Source organism: Manis pentadactyla, chromosome 4 (genome assembly GCF_030020395.1).
Source record: "Manis pentadactyla isolate mManPen7 chromosome 4, mManPen7.hap1, whole genome shotgun sequence".
Lineage (NCBI taxonomy): Eukaryota > Metazoa > Chordata > Mammalia > Pholidota > Manidae > Manis > Manis pentadactyla.
The window spans coordinates 189,478,411-189,494,306 of NC_080022.1; the positions used below are offsets into that span (position 1 = coordinate 189,478,411).

Sequence of the window (15,896 nt, forward strand, 5' to 3'; positions counted from 1 at the left end):
GGCTGTAAATTGGGAAATGTGTGCAGGAACAGTGCCAAGCTCTACAGGAGAGGTATGGGGTAAGGGGGACAGACACAACCCTGAGCAAACGGAAAGACACCTGAGATGGGCAGCCAGCCGGCTGGCAGCTGCAACACTCGGCTCAGGGCAGTAGATGGGCTCAGGCTCTGGCTGGCTCCCAGGCAACCTCACCTGGCCACAGGACCCCAACTTCCTGCAGTGGACAAAGCTTGCCGATCTGTAATCTGTGCTGAAATGCAGCCTGTGGGTCATTAGCAGCAAGTATTGTACTGAGCAGAAACCTCAGTGCAGGAACAGGAAAGTGAAGGTAATCCCAAATTGAGCAACACTGACTGGGTATATCCTAGTAATTAGCCAAATTCTGGCAAAGCAACAGAAGAACTTTGCATTGCTGGGTACCAGCCACAGGGAAATCATTAACACCCCTGAGCAAGTCAAATCACAAACTCAGAACAAACCCAAGGATTTTGTCTCAGGACATGTGGCAGCACTAGCTCCAGCGTCTCACGGGCTGGAGGCCCCGAGAGGCCCCCGCCCCTGCCTCCAGGAGCCCAGACCAGAGCTCCACTGGTGCACAGAGCCCGGCCTCAGCTGAGGTCCGCGGTCCGGACGCCGGAGGTCTCTGTTCCGATTCCTCCTTGGATCACACTTTCCACAGAACTGCTGAAACTCTTCAGGACGAGACCCTCCTCAGAGCTGAACATGAGCACCTCGGGCTCCCAGACACAGCCTGTGTGCAGAGCGCCTGCGCGTCCCTGAGGGAGATCCCTGTCTCTCTCCTCTGACCAGGCCTCTGTTGCCATCTGGTGTCTCCTTTCAAAGGAGCCAAAAAGGCCACAGCAAGCACATCATCTGCAGCTTTCAGTGAACACAAACATGTCAACAGGGGCAGGCCACAGCCAGGAGCGTGTGACACAGCCAGGGAGCGGAGTGTCGGCTGTACGCAGGCCTACAGTTTCAGACCCGAGTGTACTCAAAAAGTCAGTCAGCCAGGGAGTGGTGCCCAGACACAGCACAGGGGTCAGTGCACATGGTGTGGCACACACACAAACAACAGAGGGAGACAGGATGGGCAGTTGTGTGGGTAGTGCTTATATTAAAACATTCAAACCTCAGAACTATGAACCAAAAGTGGGGCTACCTGCAGAGGAGGGAGGAATGGAATGAAGGGGGTCCCTAGTTTGTAGATTTGACTTTGGAAATGCCAAGTTCTGTCAACTTTTTTATAAGAAATTACAAATGTATAGCAAAGTTTAAAGAATTTACCATGAACACCTACATACCTACCACCCAGATTCAGCCGCCAATGCGTAATGTGTCCTACCCGCACCTCTCCTCATTCCCCACCCACCTGCTTCCTCGGTGTCACAGAGCACTGCAGGCACGAGCACGCCCATTTCAGCACACACAGTACCCGCTGCTGGTCCCAGTGGTCGGTTGTACCCTAAGGACTATCTCCCGCCCACCAGGAAATCCTGACCTGATTCCAGTCCTAAACTGGAGTGAGGCCGGTGCTGTCATTCTGAGACAGCTGTGTGGGGCATGAAATACATAACATGCCTAACTGTGGTCCTCTAATTCCTTTGTTCCTGGGACAGCTGACTGAAGGCGGGGCAGAGGAGATACAGAGTAAGAGAAGAGAGGGGGCAACTGTGTGACTTTCGGGGCAACTGACAGAAGTAGAACACAGATGGCAGATGAGATGGAAACATTGTATCAATGTTCAATTTACTTAAGTTGATAAATGTACTAGTCAGAATATCCTTCTTCTTTGGAAAAACACACTGACGTATTTAGGGGCCATGATCTTACTCTCCAGTAATTCAGAAAATAAATACTGTGTGTGTGTGCATGAGCATGCATGTGTCCGCATGTGCGTGTGCACATGTGTGCACAGAGAGATGTTCAGATAGACAAATGATAAAGCAGGAGGAGCAACGTGCCATGTGGAAAGGGCACCACACAGCCTCCAAAGCAAAGAACCAGGCCGAGGGCTGTTTAAGCTGGGCACGCCTACCTGGGGAGGCTCGTAAATGGCAGCTACTTCAGCCCTGATGCCAAGCGGAATGTCTTTGTGCTCTGTATACCGGCCATACAAATACCCAAAATGCTGGTTCCCCGTCTTCCTCCAGAAGTCAAGGAAGCGATCAGCAACTGTGTGATTCTCAAACATGATATTGTCCACGTGTCTGTATTTCTGTAGAATTAACAACAATGGGCTAAATGAGAACCATCAAAAAATAAATGATTTTTGTATTTAACCATTCAAAAATATCTTAACCTAGCTCTTTAAATGCACACACACAATGCTTTAAGAAACTGTTCTGCCCCAAAGACCACTTCAGATTCTGGTGAGTGCGTGGGGTAGGGATAGGTGTCCTCCACAAATTAATTCAAATTCATCTTACTGGGACTTCACCTGAACTGAACTGCAGGTTTTCCCAATCCAATCTCTAAGGCAAAAAATCGTTTCCGAAAAGAGAGACAGAGAGGAATGCATGAGCAAAACCAAAAGTTTCTGTGATGACTGCCCTTGTACTGTTCACTATGTAACTTATTCACTATGTAAGAATTTGTTCTCCATGTAAGAACTTGTTTGTTATGCCTCAGAAGATTGGAGACTGACGAAAATTAGGCTTGGGGTGGATTAATGATTGTGCATTGAGCATTGACTCCCCTATACGGAATTTTATTGTCGTTAACAACCATTTGATCAATAAATATGAGAGATACCCTCACCAACAAAAACAAAAACAAAAACAACAACAACAAAAGTACACACTTCCAATGGTAAAATAAATAAGTAACCGGGATATAATGTATAGCATAAGGAATATAGTCAAGATATTGTAACAGCTTGGTATGGTGATAGCTGGTACCTAGAATTGTCATGTATATAAATGTTGAATCACTACGTTGTACACCTGAAACTAATGTAATGTAATACTGTGTGTCAACTACCCTTCAATAAAAAATAATTTTAAAAAAAAAGAGAGACAGAGAGGGAGGAAGGAAGGGAAAGAAAAGGGAAGGAAGAAAGAGGTTGCCAAACAGGCAGGAGGCGCAACCTTCTCCCAGGTAGCCAGGCCTCAACGGACGGACAGAAGGATTGGAAACGGCCGGAACCAGTGTGGTGTTCCCTTGTGCTCTTCCTCCTCCTTAACCCGGCCTAGACAGGTGCTGAGCTGGGCCCAGGATGGTTCTGGTAACAGCTGCCACAGCCACAACTTCTTAAAAGGCAAAGCTACAACCCTGAGCATTTTAAAGTCACCAAGAAAATTCTGCCTTCATACAAGCCACAGAAGAGAACACTGAAAGCCTCCCTCTATGCTATGAGAGCAGAGAGATCTTGCAAATAACGTCTTCAGTGTATGATCTCCAAGAAAGGGTCAATTGGTCAGTCAAAAATCCCTGAGAATTGGCCATATTAACACTCTGCTGGTGGCCGCCTCTCTCCTAGGAGGGGTCTCTTCTGGGAATTCTCACTCCTCAGCTCTGAAAGCCAATCTGCTTCCCGCTGCAAGCCAGATGCAGTGGCTGTCTCACCTGTCTGTTCAGTGTGATGGCACTTGGCTGGCACTTGGTGCAGATGCCACTGGGCCAAGGAAGGTGCCCCTCACACCCGGATTTGATCTTGCAGCTAATGTTCTCCAGGGCGATGAATTTCCCCCTGATAAAGAAGACACAACTGTGTAAGGTAAGCATTACAGTGGCATAAAGTTTAGCAGCACACTGGAAACAACTCGCCCAGTACCTTATGTCTCCTGGACAGAGCTCCAAGGAGCTACATGCGCGGTAGGCCACAGAAGGGAAAAACGTGCCCAAACTCCCTCTGCTGGGGTTCTAGCTTCTGTCCCAGACACTCAGACAGTAGGAGACTGCATCATTATCTTCCTATCTAGTTTCAGTTTTTACTGCCTGTCAAAAAAACCCATGAAGATCTTGAAGAATTCTATTGGGTGCCTATTGATCTAATCCATGCCACTGAGAGGAAATGGAGCTCTTTTTAAGTTTTATTAATTTATGAGCAACATTTACATTATGGGTCTAGTACTTGGGCATTTGTAAAAAATTCTTAGTCACAGGAAAAACCTGATTAGGATACGTATCAGAGACATCAGCACTCTGCTTGTGACTCAGATAAAAACTATTCCTAGGAGATTGCCAAGTCCTGTGACCCACCCTGAACTTGGCAGGGAAAAGCTACACAACTGACTTCACCCGTGGCCAGTTTCCCATTCACAAAATGGCCCCAAAATTCAATCTCTCCTCGACAGCCAATGGCAGGCTGCTATGGCACGTGCCATAGCAGATGAGGCAACGACTGCCATATCTACACGTTAACAAGAGTACAAATGTGCCCCACAGGAGGCCATGGTCCTTGACCTAGACTGACAGCAGACTGACAGATTTCAGCACAATGAATCTCTACTCATTTCCTAGTCCAGAAAGGTCCATAGCTTACCCCACTGACAGTCAAGAATGGACTTCAAGTGAGATTTTTTTCTCCTTGTCTAACTTTTTTAGAAAATCGTTTTAGGATGTCACTGGGTTGTCAGAGAAAAACTATAATCAGGCCAACACGATATTTTTCACACAATGCTGCTGACTTGGGTTCAGCCACTGGCCCTGCTTGTTGCATTGACGGAGACTCACGAAATCATGGTACGATGGCCCAGTCAACAGAAGGGGGGTCACAGAGGCATGTGCTGACATGGTTTAAGAAACCAAAATGCTCCCAGCTCTCCCACTGTCTTAGCTGCACTGCACGCGGCCCAAGAGGCCTCTGCCCACAGTGCATGCTTGGGGACAGCCGCTGCTGAGGCACCATTGGCCCACTCACTGCAGCTCCCACGGCTGTGAAGTTAGGCTGACAAAGAGGCGGCTCCAGGGCAAAGAGCTGGCAGGGGCTGTGAACCAGGTGAGCCAAGATGACCTCCAGAGAGCAGAGCATGGGCTCAGACCCCACTGACACACAAACGGCCTTATCCCACCCACCTTCGGGTACAACTAAGTTGAGGGAATCACATACCAAGGGGGGGGTTGTGAGGTCCCCATGGGCCTTCAAAGAGCCTATCACCAGCCTGGCATTTGCCAGCACACTGGGCACCATGGACGACAGCAGGGCATCCGAGTCTCTAGCCACCTGTTTCTTTTCTACCATCAGGGCAAATTCATGAATTCAGCTGCTCTGTGCCTAGACCCTGACCTTTACTTTTCTCATTTACAGGCCCAGAGGTTTCAAGCAACACCTGCCAGATGCACAAGACGAGCTCTGCACACAGAAGCCTCTGGCGCCACTTGACTGCACTCAGGTTGCTTACTTGTCAGCCCCTCCAGTCAGCTTCCGGATGTAGGCGTGGAAGGACATGTGCTTCACGGGAGGCTCAAGATGGTTCAGGTAGTCCTCATCAAATGGCTGCCAGAACACACAGTCAGTACTGTCACAGGGGCAGGGCGACCGAGCTCCCGCCAGGCCCCGGGGAGAGCTACGGAGAATGGGTGCCTGGCCCTCATGGATCATTCCAGGTTAGAACCAAGTCTGTGTGCACCAGTGACCTCTCAAGAGTATAATGAATCTCTATTAAATACAAAATGCTCCAAGTCAAGTAACTACCAGGAAATTTTCAGGGGAAAAAAGCGCAGGACAAAGCAAGAACCTCATAAAAACCGGGCTGGCCTCGTTACCGCAGATTCAGCATTAATAAGTCACCAGTCAGCATTATTATGGTAACTCTCAATCTCACCAGGCCACATCAGCAGGGGAAGCAGGAGATTCAGGACTAAGTAAATCAAAATGATGACAAGCAAAAACCCCCAGGTCCAGCTTTGTGCCAGGGTTTAAAAGGACCATCCAGGGAGCCCACTGTTAATGCTGCCCCTTTATCACTGCCATACAGGTGCTTCAGCCTTTCATAATCCACCCAGAAGGTCACTCCCGTAAATAAAGGCTCGTCCTTTGTGCAGCCTGCACTAGAGGGACTATGAGGCCAGGGCAATAAATAGACGGCTCTTTTAACCACTATGACCAAGTGCAGGGACCTGGAGGGACCTCTAGCTGGCTCTGGGAAGCAGCCCGCCGCGCCAGCCCAGGACTTCCTCCGCAGAGACTCTCACCTCTAGAGGAACGCAGTGCACACACTTCCCCAAAGGGCCGTGTCGGCATCTGGGAGCACACAACAAAGAAATAAACAGCAATTAATAGGCCTGTTTTTCTGTTGCTGCTACCCAACATCTTTTATATTAAAGCGTACACCATGATAAATAACTGAACTCCACAAGTACAAAATACACCATACTTAATAAAACATATACCATACATTACAAATAAATACATGTTATTTCCCTACTCATGTTTTCCCAATCACAAAACGACTCCAAAACTCAATCCCTCCTCCATGGCCAATGGCAGGCTTCTATGGCACCTGGGAGTCAACGACTGCCACATCTACACGTTAACAAGAGTACAAATGTGCCCCACAGGAGGCCATGGTCCTTGACCTAGACTGATAGCAGGCTGATGGATTTCAGCACAATGAATTTCTACTCATTTCCTAGTTCAGATAGGTCCATTGCTTACCCCACTGACAGTCAAGAATGGACTTCTAGTGGGATTTTTTTTCTGTAATTACTTTAGATAGTACAAACATTTTTTAATAATTTAATGGTTTGGATGTACATTAGAAAAACCTGACCAACACATCAAACCTGTGAGGTTCATGGATATCAACTGCTGAAATGACACTAACTAAATATAAAAGTGAACAGATTAAAGTCATTTGAAATAAAAATGTCAAATACCAAGGAAGTTGGTACATGGATATGGCAAAAACCTTAAGAGTGATACATACATAGCTCAAGTCTGGAAAACACCCACTTCGTGCATTTTGCAAGAAGGCATAAAAAATGCTTGGCTCTGTGGGTTTCCATCATTTTAGTGAGAAAACGTGGAATGTGCACATGTACACTATGACAGTGAACTGTGCACAAGTGTTGAGGGCAGTGGTGGGTTGGTGGGAAAGCCAAGTGTTGGTTTCCTCCAGGGTTAATCAGATCACTTTCTAAGTGGGGTCAGAACTCTGAGATGCATGTGAGCTCTACGTGTCAGAGCAGAGACGGCCTATGTCTTCTACTAGGCAGGCTCTTAGAGGTAACAGGTCATGATGTGCACACATGCACACAGGCATGCACTACAAGATTCCTGAGGAAGCCTTGAGGAAACAGTTCATGGGGGAGCTGGCGTTGGTGCCCTGGCAGGATGCCAATGTAAGAGGCATGCAGGCTAATGGCTCTGGCAACGAAGTGGCCCCATGCCACCTGCAGCTGTGCACCACCTGGGGCCCTTTGACCTAAGACACCAATTGCTAATGCAGTCTTTGGAATCCCCATCATGTTCACCAAGTGATGCAGTTAGAAGAGAGTCCTCTGCAGAGATAACCAACCTTCACTCAGGTCATTTCACATCACTGAGGATAAACTTGGGTGTTTCTAACTGGCTTCTTCAAATAGAATTGCAAAAAATCTAAAACAAGTGTATACAGTGTAAGCATGTATATAATCCCATGCGAGAAGTGAGGGCTCAAAACAGCATGAGCAAAGGGCGTTCAGGTCAGAAAACAGGAAGCGTGTGCTGCAGGCATAGTGCTGAGGTCAAGCACGCATTAGGCACCCTCCACCCTTCTGCCCCACACAGCTGCTGGCTCCTGGTCAGCCCTGCGGCAATCAAGTACTGCTCGGGACAGAGTGCTGAAGACTTGGTCAAGGCCTCTCCCTTCTTCCAATTCTCTTATTTCCAAATACTTGAAAACTTTCAACGTACATGTGGAACCTACTCTGAGACTCCGACAGTAAGAAAAAGCTTACAAAATAACGAAGTGAAATTAAATTGAAATAGGTCAAAATCAACACTTAAATTTCAAGATACCCACTGAAAGGGACATGTTACAAATACTACGTCTTAAGACCCACTGAGGCCCCCAGTGGGACACAAGCCCATGAAACACTTACAGCTGCGGATCACGGCTGCGGTAGATCTTTCCATCCTGCCTGCTAAGGTACTGGTCGATCTCATCTTCCACCACGTTGGGAGCACCACAAGCCTTCAATCCCGGGGGAGCAGACGTCTCCATTTCAGACGAGGGTCCAGCAAGGCTCGAGGGAAACAGGAACAACAAATCGCCATGCCTGCTCAAATAACAAACATACGTGGAGGCCTGCGGTCCTTTCTTCCAGCACCGGAGCTGTGCTCACCCTGGAGGTGAGAATGTCTGACAGCTGCAAAAAGGAAACCCAACCAGCCTGGAAGCCTAGGTCACAAGGTCGCCAAGAATTCCAGAGACCAGAATTCTCCAGTAAGAGACCAGAATTCCCTCTCCACCGCCCCCACACTCCTGAGCAGTCTCAAGGTCAACTGCGGGTTCTCTGTAACTGTAGTCTCTCTTACTACTGCATTGGAGAAAGCGTGATATACCGTTTGCCCGTCCGACTTCACAGATGAACATGCAAACCACACGTGCCTGGGCTGTCTGCAAGCAGTGTGCTCCCTCCTTCTGACTCTGCTTGGCTCCCACGTTCCCATTTGTTCCTTAGCCATCTATCCTTCCCCATTTTATCTACCTATTACCTTCCTCACAATTCTCTTCAAGTTTACCCACACACACACGTACATAGACATATGTCACTGCTTAACAAAAATGAGAAATCAAAGACATGCTTCTGCACTGCTTCCCCATCCAACAGCACCAATGGAACCCCTGCACAGTTACTTCCAATGGCTACGCAGATTCCCTCCTGACCTTCCTGCAGCTCCCACACTGGCAGACAGGTGTGCTACCTGCCCGTTTCAATGGCAGGCAGCATAGAGTTTCACTTCCAGAGGGCAGAGTTCTGGGAGTGGCCATGTTAGACTGAAGCGCTTTTGTTTTTAACGCCACTGACATACCACTTTCCAAAAAGCCTGTGACAGGTGACGTTTCAAACAGCAACATCTGGTTTTCCATCATTTTCCATGTAAATTATACTCTTTCCCTGCTCACACTCACTGCTGACTAACACAGCCAAACTGCTGCACCCTGATGCTGGACACACACTTCCACTCAGGAGCCGTTCCCAGAGGCACTGCAGCTCCTGCACCACCGGAGAATGTTGGCAACACTACAGATCAACACCGGCCTCTGGAGGACACTGCAGCACTGCCACTTGGTAAATACTTACCAGCAATACAGACACACAAAAAAGAGTGAAGGAACAGCCTGTGGCAGCAGAAGACCAACAAAAGGAAAGAAGAGGAGCCAAAGGTTACAGTGCCAAACTGTAAGGACAAAGGACATTGGCTGTCGCTTGTTGGCAGACGTGCTCACAGTGCTTTTTCCTTCTGAAATTTAGGGGTGACAAAATTGCTAGACTTTAACAAAAGACTTTTGTTTCTGGCAGTGGGCCAGCTGTTCCTAAACACCCTACAGCTACAGGATACTGGGTTCAGCTGCTACCTCAGTTCAACAGACACTCTAAATGCCCTGGGGAGCACTGAAGAAGGCAAGCAACTCCCCCAGGGTCCCTAACAGCAACAGCAGCTCAGACAAGACACAGACCACACAGAGCTCAGAGCTGCCCTCTGGCCAGCCCACTACAGGAACTGAGGTGGGCTCACACAGCTGTTTCTTGGACAAGAAGAGAGGAGACCTTGAGCCTCTTGCCCAAAGTGGGCTGCTGAGCCTGAAACACCACATATATTTCACACATCTGAAGGATGTCAACAGCTGGGACAGGAACTAAGGAGGAATGCCATCAGCCTCCACCCACTGCACAGTGGGAAAGAGTCACCTCTGCTCATCTGCGACCAAAGGCCTGCTCTGCATGCGTCCAGAATTAGGGATGCTACTTGGTTCAGGAAGCCCAAAGACAGAAATTAACTCAAAGGCATGCTGGGTCCATGGCACCCTCTGGTGCTAGCAGAAGCAAATGCAACCCTCCCCCATAGAAAAGTCCTGCAGGACTCCCCAAGACCAAGTTTGGCCAACCTGGCCAAGTTTGCCCTCAAAGAACAGTCACTAAATGTATAAGAGAAATAAACCACCATGTGCAAGAGTGGGCAGCTACACCAATAGTCACATTTAGACAGCCACGGACTTCAGATCTGGAAGGACAAGATATGGAATATGAACGTACGGGGAATGTTAAATGAAATGGAATGGCAAAAGCACAAGCAAAAAGAAAATTCCCAAAATGACAGGCTCACTGAGAAGCAGGCTGGCAGGGCCCACAGCTTCAGTGGCTCTTCTCAGATGCCCCTCAAACAGGCGGGCCAGACAACACATCAGGCCTCCAGACAGCACGGACGACACTGCAGTGTCCTTGTGAGCCCCGCATACACCAGGAGACCCGAGAGGGAAGCAGCATGCGTGTGGCAGGGACCCAGGGCCTTCCCTGCACGCCTGGCAGGCCAGTGTGAGAGAAGAGCAGACACCAGGAAGGGGCCTGAACCCACGTGGCCCCTATGAGTCTGTGAAGCTAGCGGCTGGGTCTGAGGTGGAGTCAAACAGAGTATTTGAGAGTGAAAATGTAATCACTGAAATAACAAGATTTGGGGAAAGGTAATATTTTTTTTGTTTTGTTTTGTTTTTTTGTCTTTTTTAAATTTTGGTATCGTTAATGTACTATTACTTGAACAACATTATGGTCAGTAGACTCGCCCTAATATCAAGTCCCCCCCGACATACCCCATTACAGTCACTGTCCATGAGTGCAGCAAGACACTATAGAATCCATTACCTGTCTTCTCTGCGTACACTGCCAGGGAAAGGTAATATTTAAAGAGATAATGGCCAAGAATTTTCCAGGCCAGAGCTACAGGTACAAAAACACAACATACATGAGGTAGGATTAAAGAAACCAAGAACCCACACCTGGACAGGTCAGGCACAAACTGTGGGATCCTAGGATAAACAGAAGGTCTTAAAAGCATCCCGAACAGGAAACAAACCACTTACAAACGAACAAGAGAATCATAATGGATTGAACTACGATGGCAGAAGCCAGGAGCTAGTGTAGCAGAACCAACACAGGACTCCAGAAGGGTAACCACCACTCAGACAGTCTCAGACACTGCTGAATACAGACAGGTTTCAGGCAGCTCTCAAGGCCTGTTCAGGAATCACCGAGACTCTCATCGGAAGAATACTCTCTAACGTGACTCGGGAAGACATCCACTCCAGGTGCCACCTCAGGATGAGCCAGCCCTCTCCCTTGGTACGGCACTGGAGGGACAACACTGCAGTGTGATGGCCTTGTCCCAAAGGTGTTTCATTCTGTAGCCTCCCTTCTTGTGCCCAGCTGTCAGAACAGTTTTTGAATAGAGCTATCGTCCTGTCAGGGGTCGCCATGTGCATGCGCTGGGCAACCATGCAAAGGCCCCCCTGCTCACCCCTGCAGGCAAGGGCGGTGAGGCCAGGGGGTTAAGGGACTTCCCCAGGCACACAGCCATCAGGTGGTACACTTGAATCCAGACCTGTACAACACCCACGAGAAGTGATTCTCAAGCTGCAAGAGCCTTGATAAGCAGGGAGGAAAGGTAACTATCAGCCACACTGGAAATGGACATAACAATGAAAAGCTTTCTCTGATTACAGAGCAGGCAAACGGCAGGTGCCTTACAAGAACTTGCTGAAGAACAAATAAACGAATGCTATAACTGCGTTTTTTTCTTAGATATACCGATTTGTGAGCCTAAAAATGACCATGCCAACCAGCCTCCTACTCTGACTGGTAAGCAAACAGGCACCCAGCCAGCTGCCAGCAAAGCCCAGCCCAGCCACATAGCCAGTGACCACAGCAACCATGCTGCATGCAGCCCAACCGGAGGGCCTCCAGCCTGCTATGAGGACTAAGCGACATTGGGTTCCTCTCCCAGATGCATGAGCAGGCACACCCAGTTTAGACAGCAGTCAGCAAGTTTTTTCTGTATAATGCCAAATGGTAAAATTTTTGGCTTTGCAAGCCATTCAGTCTGTCATGAGCACTCAGCTCTGCCCTTGTAGCATGAAAACGTGAACCGGTGGCCATGGCTGTGCTCCAATTAAACAACAGGTGGCACGGCAGACTGTGCAGGAGGTTTCTACACTCTGGACACCCTCCTGACATTACTGATCACCTCTAAGGAGCCCAAGGGGTTCTCACCAGCAAGAAACAGGGTATGGGCACTGGGCTGCTGCAACTGCCACCCTCCCACCACCAGGCAGCCCCATGGTGGAACTCCACAGGGCTGCATCAAGGTCTTCCTGCAGACCAGCAGCCGAGTGTGCAGCACCCCCAAGACCGTGACTCTCTGTGACACCCATCTCAGAACCCTGCAAGTCAATCAAACCAGCACAACGTAACTGTGGATTCAGGAACTGCTCAACGCCTGGCAGGAGATACAGCCACCTGCACTCTGGTGAGTGCATAGGACCAGTTAGTGTGGGGCGGGGAAACAGGGACACTGGGCCACCCCAGGTGGGCAACTGGCGTCATTTCCTTCCCACTCCTTCCCCCAACTGGGCACTTACTTGATTTTTAGCAGATTGAGGGATTTGTTAGACGATGCTGTTATCTCTCCCGTCTTGTTTCTATTGATGTAAACTGAGAAGCCATTATTCTGGAAGCCAAACTCCTTTGCGACCTAAAACAAGCCCCCAAAAACAGAGATTAAAGTATCAAAGCATCACTACGCTAACCACATGTACATCAGACAAGATTAGAAGAACACTCATTACATTTAAAGCTTCATTAACCAAATTTCTCTTAATTTGCTGTCTTGTGAGGAAATCTGTATCGTTTATGCAGATGCCAAGTAAAATGAGAAAAGTGGCCAAAAGGAAGCAAAGCCCTGTGCAAATAAGCCTGACAACACATTTAAGAATTTGAAGCAAGCAAGAGTCATGGTCATTTCTGAAAACTTTAAGTTCTACTTTTAAAATCAACTGTAAAAACCCAACCAATTTTGAGACCTAACAGAAACAGAACGAAGGGCAGAATGACACCTCTACATAAGTGATACCTACATGCTGTGTGGCTGTGGGTGTGGGGAAACCCATTCACCCAGTGACAAACAAGCGGGCCCGTGTGCCGCTCCACCAGGCACCCAGAACACAAACAGCGAATAAAAACAGGCAAGGTCATGCCGTGGAGGATCTTACCATCTGACGGGGGAGACAAGTCAACAGAGACAAAACCACAGGTTGAGAGCAGCATCATAGCAGGAAAAGAGGGAGCGTGGGAGAGGCCACTCCTGGGAAGGGCAGAGAAGGTGGGGAGAAAGCCCGAGCAAAGGCCTGGAGGAGGAGAGCAAGGCTGCTGCACACAGAGCTGGGCCAGGAACAACGCAAGCAGGGGGAGCAAGTTCCACGGCTGGGAGGCAGGAAGGGGCTGGGCAGAGCCCAGTGAGGCTGGAGCCCCAGGGGCAGGTAGCAACAGTACGAGACGAGAATGGCAGGGAGACAGGAGCGGCATGCAAGACCACATGGCCCTGAGGAGCTGGGAAGCCACGGGGGCTGAGGGCAGGGGGTTGCTAAGCCACTGATCTTATTTCTCATTGCCATTCTGCTGCTGGGAAGAGGAATCAGGAGAGCCAGTCGTCCCACCCAGAGGAGATGGGGCTCAGACAAGGCCAGGATAGTGGAGACGGAGGGAGGGGCACGCCTTCCGGTGACCATAATCAACAGCCCCTGCTAGGGGGCAGGATGAGGGGCAGGATGGGTGAGGAAAAAGAAGGACATCAGACGATGTTCAGATTTCTGGCTTGAGAACCGAGTGGAAGAGGACACTTGTGAGGGAACCATGGAAGAGGCTGAAGGAGGAAGAAGGCTGAAGGGAAAATCAGGCCTTCCATTTATCACTGAGATTTGAGGTGACTCCTGGACACCCTAGTGGGGGCAAGACAAGCAGTTAGTATTTGAGTCTGAGGCCAGAGGAGGGAGCCAAGCTAGAGCTCAACATTTAGGGGTTGTCAGGGTAGAGTTAAACAAATGAAGAAACACCGAATCCTGGCAGAGAAACCAGAAATGATAAACAGAATCAATGGAAATTGTACAACTGAAAAATCCAATAACTGAAATGGAAAATTCACTGGATGGGCTTATCAGCAAAAGGGAGATGACAGAAGAAAGAGTCATTTAACCTAAAGAGTGGCTAACAGAAACTACTTAATCTGAAAACAGATTTGAAAGAAAAATGAACAGTCTTAGGAATCCCTGGGACAGTATCAAATGACCCCCAGGAGAAGAGAGTAAGGCTAGGACTGAACAATACTTGGAAAACAGACAAAATCGTCAAATTTTATGAAAAACACAGGGTAACAAATCCAGAAAGTTCAGTAAACCCAAACTAGGATAAGCAAAAAGAGAACTACCCCTGGCACCATCGTCAAACTGCTCCAGGACCAGGGGAGTGACATCTTTAAAGTGCTAAAGAAGATGGAGAAAGACAAGTATCAAATGATTTCATTCATCTGTGGAGTATAAGAACAAAGAAAAAAAACTGAAGGAACAAAACAGCAGCAGACTCACAGAACCCAAGAATGGACTAACAGTTACCAAAGGGAAAGGTACTGGGGAGGAGGGGTGGGGAGGGAGGGATAAGGGGGAAAAAGGGGGCCTTACGATTAGCACACATAATGTGGAGGGGCACGGGGAGGGCTGTATAACACACAGAAGACAAGTAGTGACTCTATAGCATCTTACTATGCTGATGGACAGTGACTGTAATGGGGTATGTGGTGGGGACTTGATAATGAGGGGAATCTAGTAACCACACTGTTGCTCATGTAAGTGTATATTAATGATAAAAAAATAAAAAAATAAAAATAAATAAAATAAAAATAAAGAAGAAAAAATAATCTGTCAGCTCGGAATTCTGTATCTGGCAAAAATACCCTTCAAATACAAGGGTGAAATGAAAACATTTTCAGGCCAGCAGGCCTCCACCTGCCACATCTGCTATCAGCAGGCCTCACCCACCACAGGGATGCCAACAGACGCTCTTTAGGCTGGAGAAGAACGACACCCGACAGAAACTCAGGCCAGAGGAAAGGCTGGAAGTAAGTGAAGCACTACGAAGAGACGAGCTCTAAACGTGCAGGTCAGGATGAGATTGGCCAGGAGGCATGAGGCTCCCTGAGGCGACTGAAGGGCCACCTGAGTATATACCTTGTTCTACCTGTTGCTTTTTTCCTATGACAGAATTATTGGTAAAGCCTAGTATTTGTTCACTATCAGAAGAAAAGAATAAATTTAATGATTAACTTTGCAGACTAACCTTATTTTCTACTAATTAAAAAAACAGATTAAAAGTAACTTCAGAGCACCCTATCATTCTAAAATTTTGAGTGACAGTAAAAAGGACTTTAAACAGTCAAGATTTTATATCAGATGTGCTATAGTATTTGGTATCATACGATTTTTTTTCCAAGCTAAAAGTGGCATTAAGAAAATAAAGCAGTGGGAAATTAAGACCATAAAATTTCCCAAGTGCAAAAAGAGTAAGACTAAAGACTAAAAATACTACTTTTGACTTTTCTCTGAAACAGCTAGGATATAAACTGAAATTAAGGAATTGTGGTATTTTCACCTATTCTGCAAAAACATGATGTTTTTCTGTAGACAAGCACTGTAAACTATAATCTCTTACCAGGAGTATTATTAGCTGCATCAAAGTTACCACAGTACTCCTGGGATGAAAAGGAATTTCCACAATGGGGTACGGGGTGTGGTACAGCCCTTCGAGTGAAGGTAAATCCCCTAAGACCACATGACCAGAGCTTCATGCTTCCTATTAGGACTAAGACACAGGTGCATTTTCAATTATGAGAACCAGCAACAGTACCATACACACACGTTGAATCC

The 15,896-nt window shown here is 47.9% G+C and overlaps 1 protein-coding gene across 2 annotated transcripts in view; it reads right to left on the reverse strand.

Annotated features, from left to right (window-relative positions):
* Window positions 1-15,896, reverse strand: part of NPLOC4 (NPL4 homolog, ubiquitin recognition factor) — a 59,493-nt gene that overhangs the window by 36,307 nt on the left and 7,290 nt on the right. Inside the window, exons 3-8 of one of the 2 annotated variants that reach the window (XM_036910596.2) lie at window positions 12,564-12,676; window positions 8,029-8,205; window positions 6,139-6,187; window positions 5,346-5,440; window positions 3,568-3,691; window positions 2,039-2,218 (exon numbers count right to left, since the gene is read on the reverse strand). In XM_036910596.2, the coding sequence (XP_036766491.2) occupies window positions 2,039-2,218; window positions 3,568-3,691; window positions 5,346-5,440; window positions 6,139-6,187; window positions 8,029-8,205; window positions 12,564-12,676 (738 nt within the window). The remainder of the gene's footprint in view (window positions 1-2,038; window positions 2,219-3,567; window positions 3,692-5,345; window positions 5,441-6,138; window positions 6,188-8,028; window positions 8,206-12,563; window positions 12,677-15,896) is intronic. The other variant, XM_036910597.2, reaches the window with a different exon arrangement.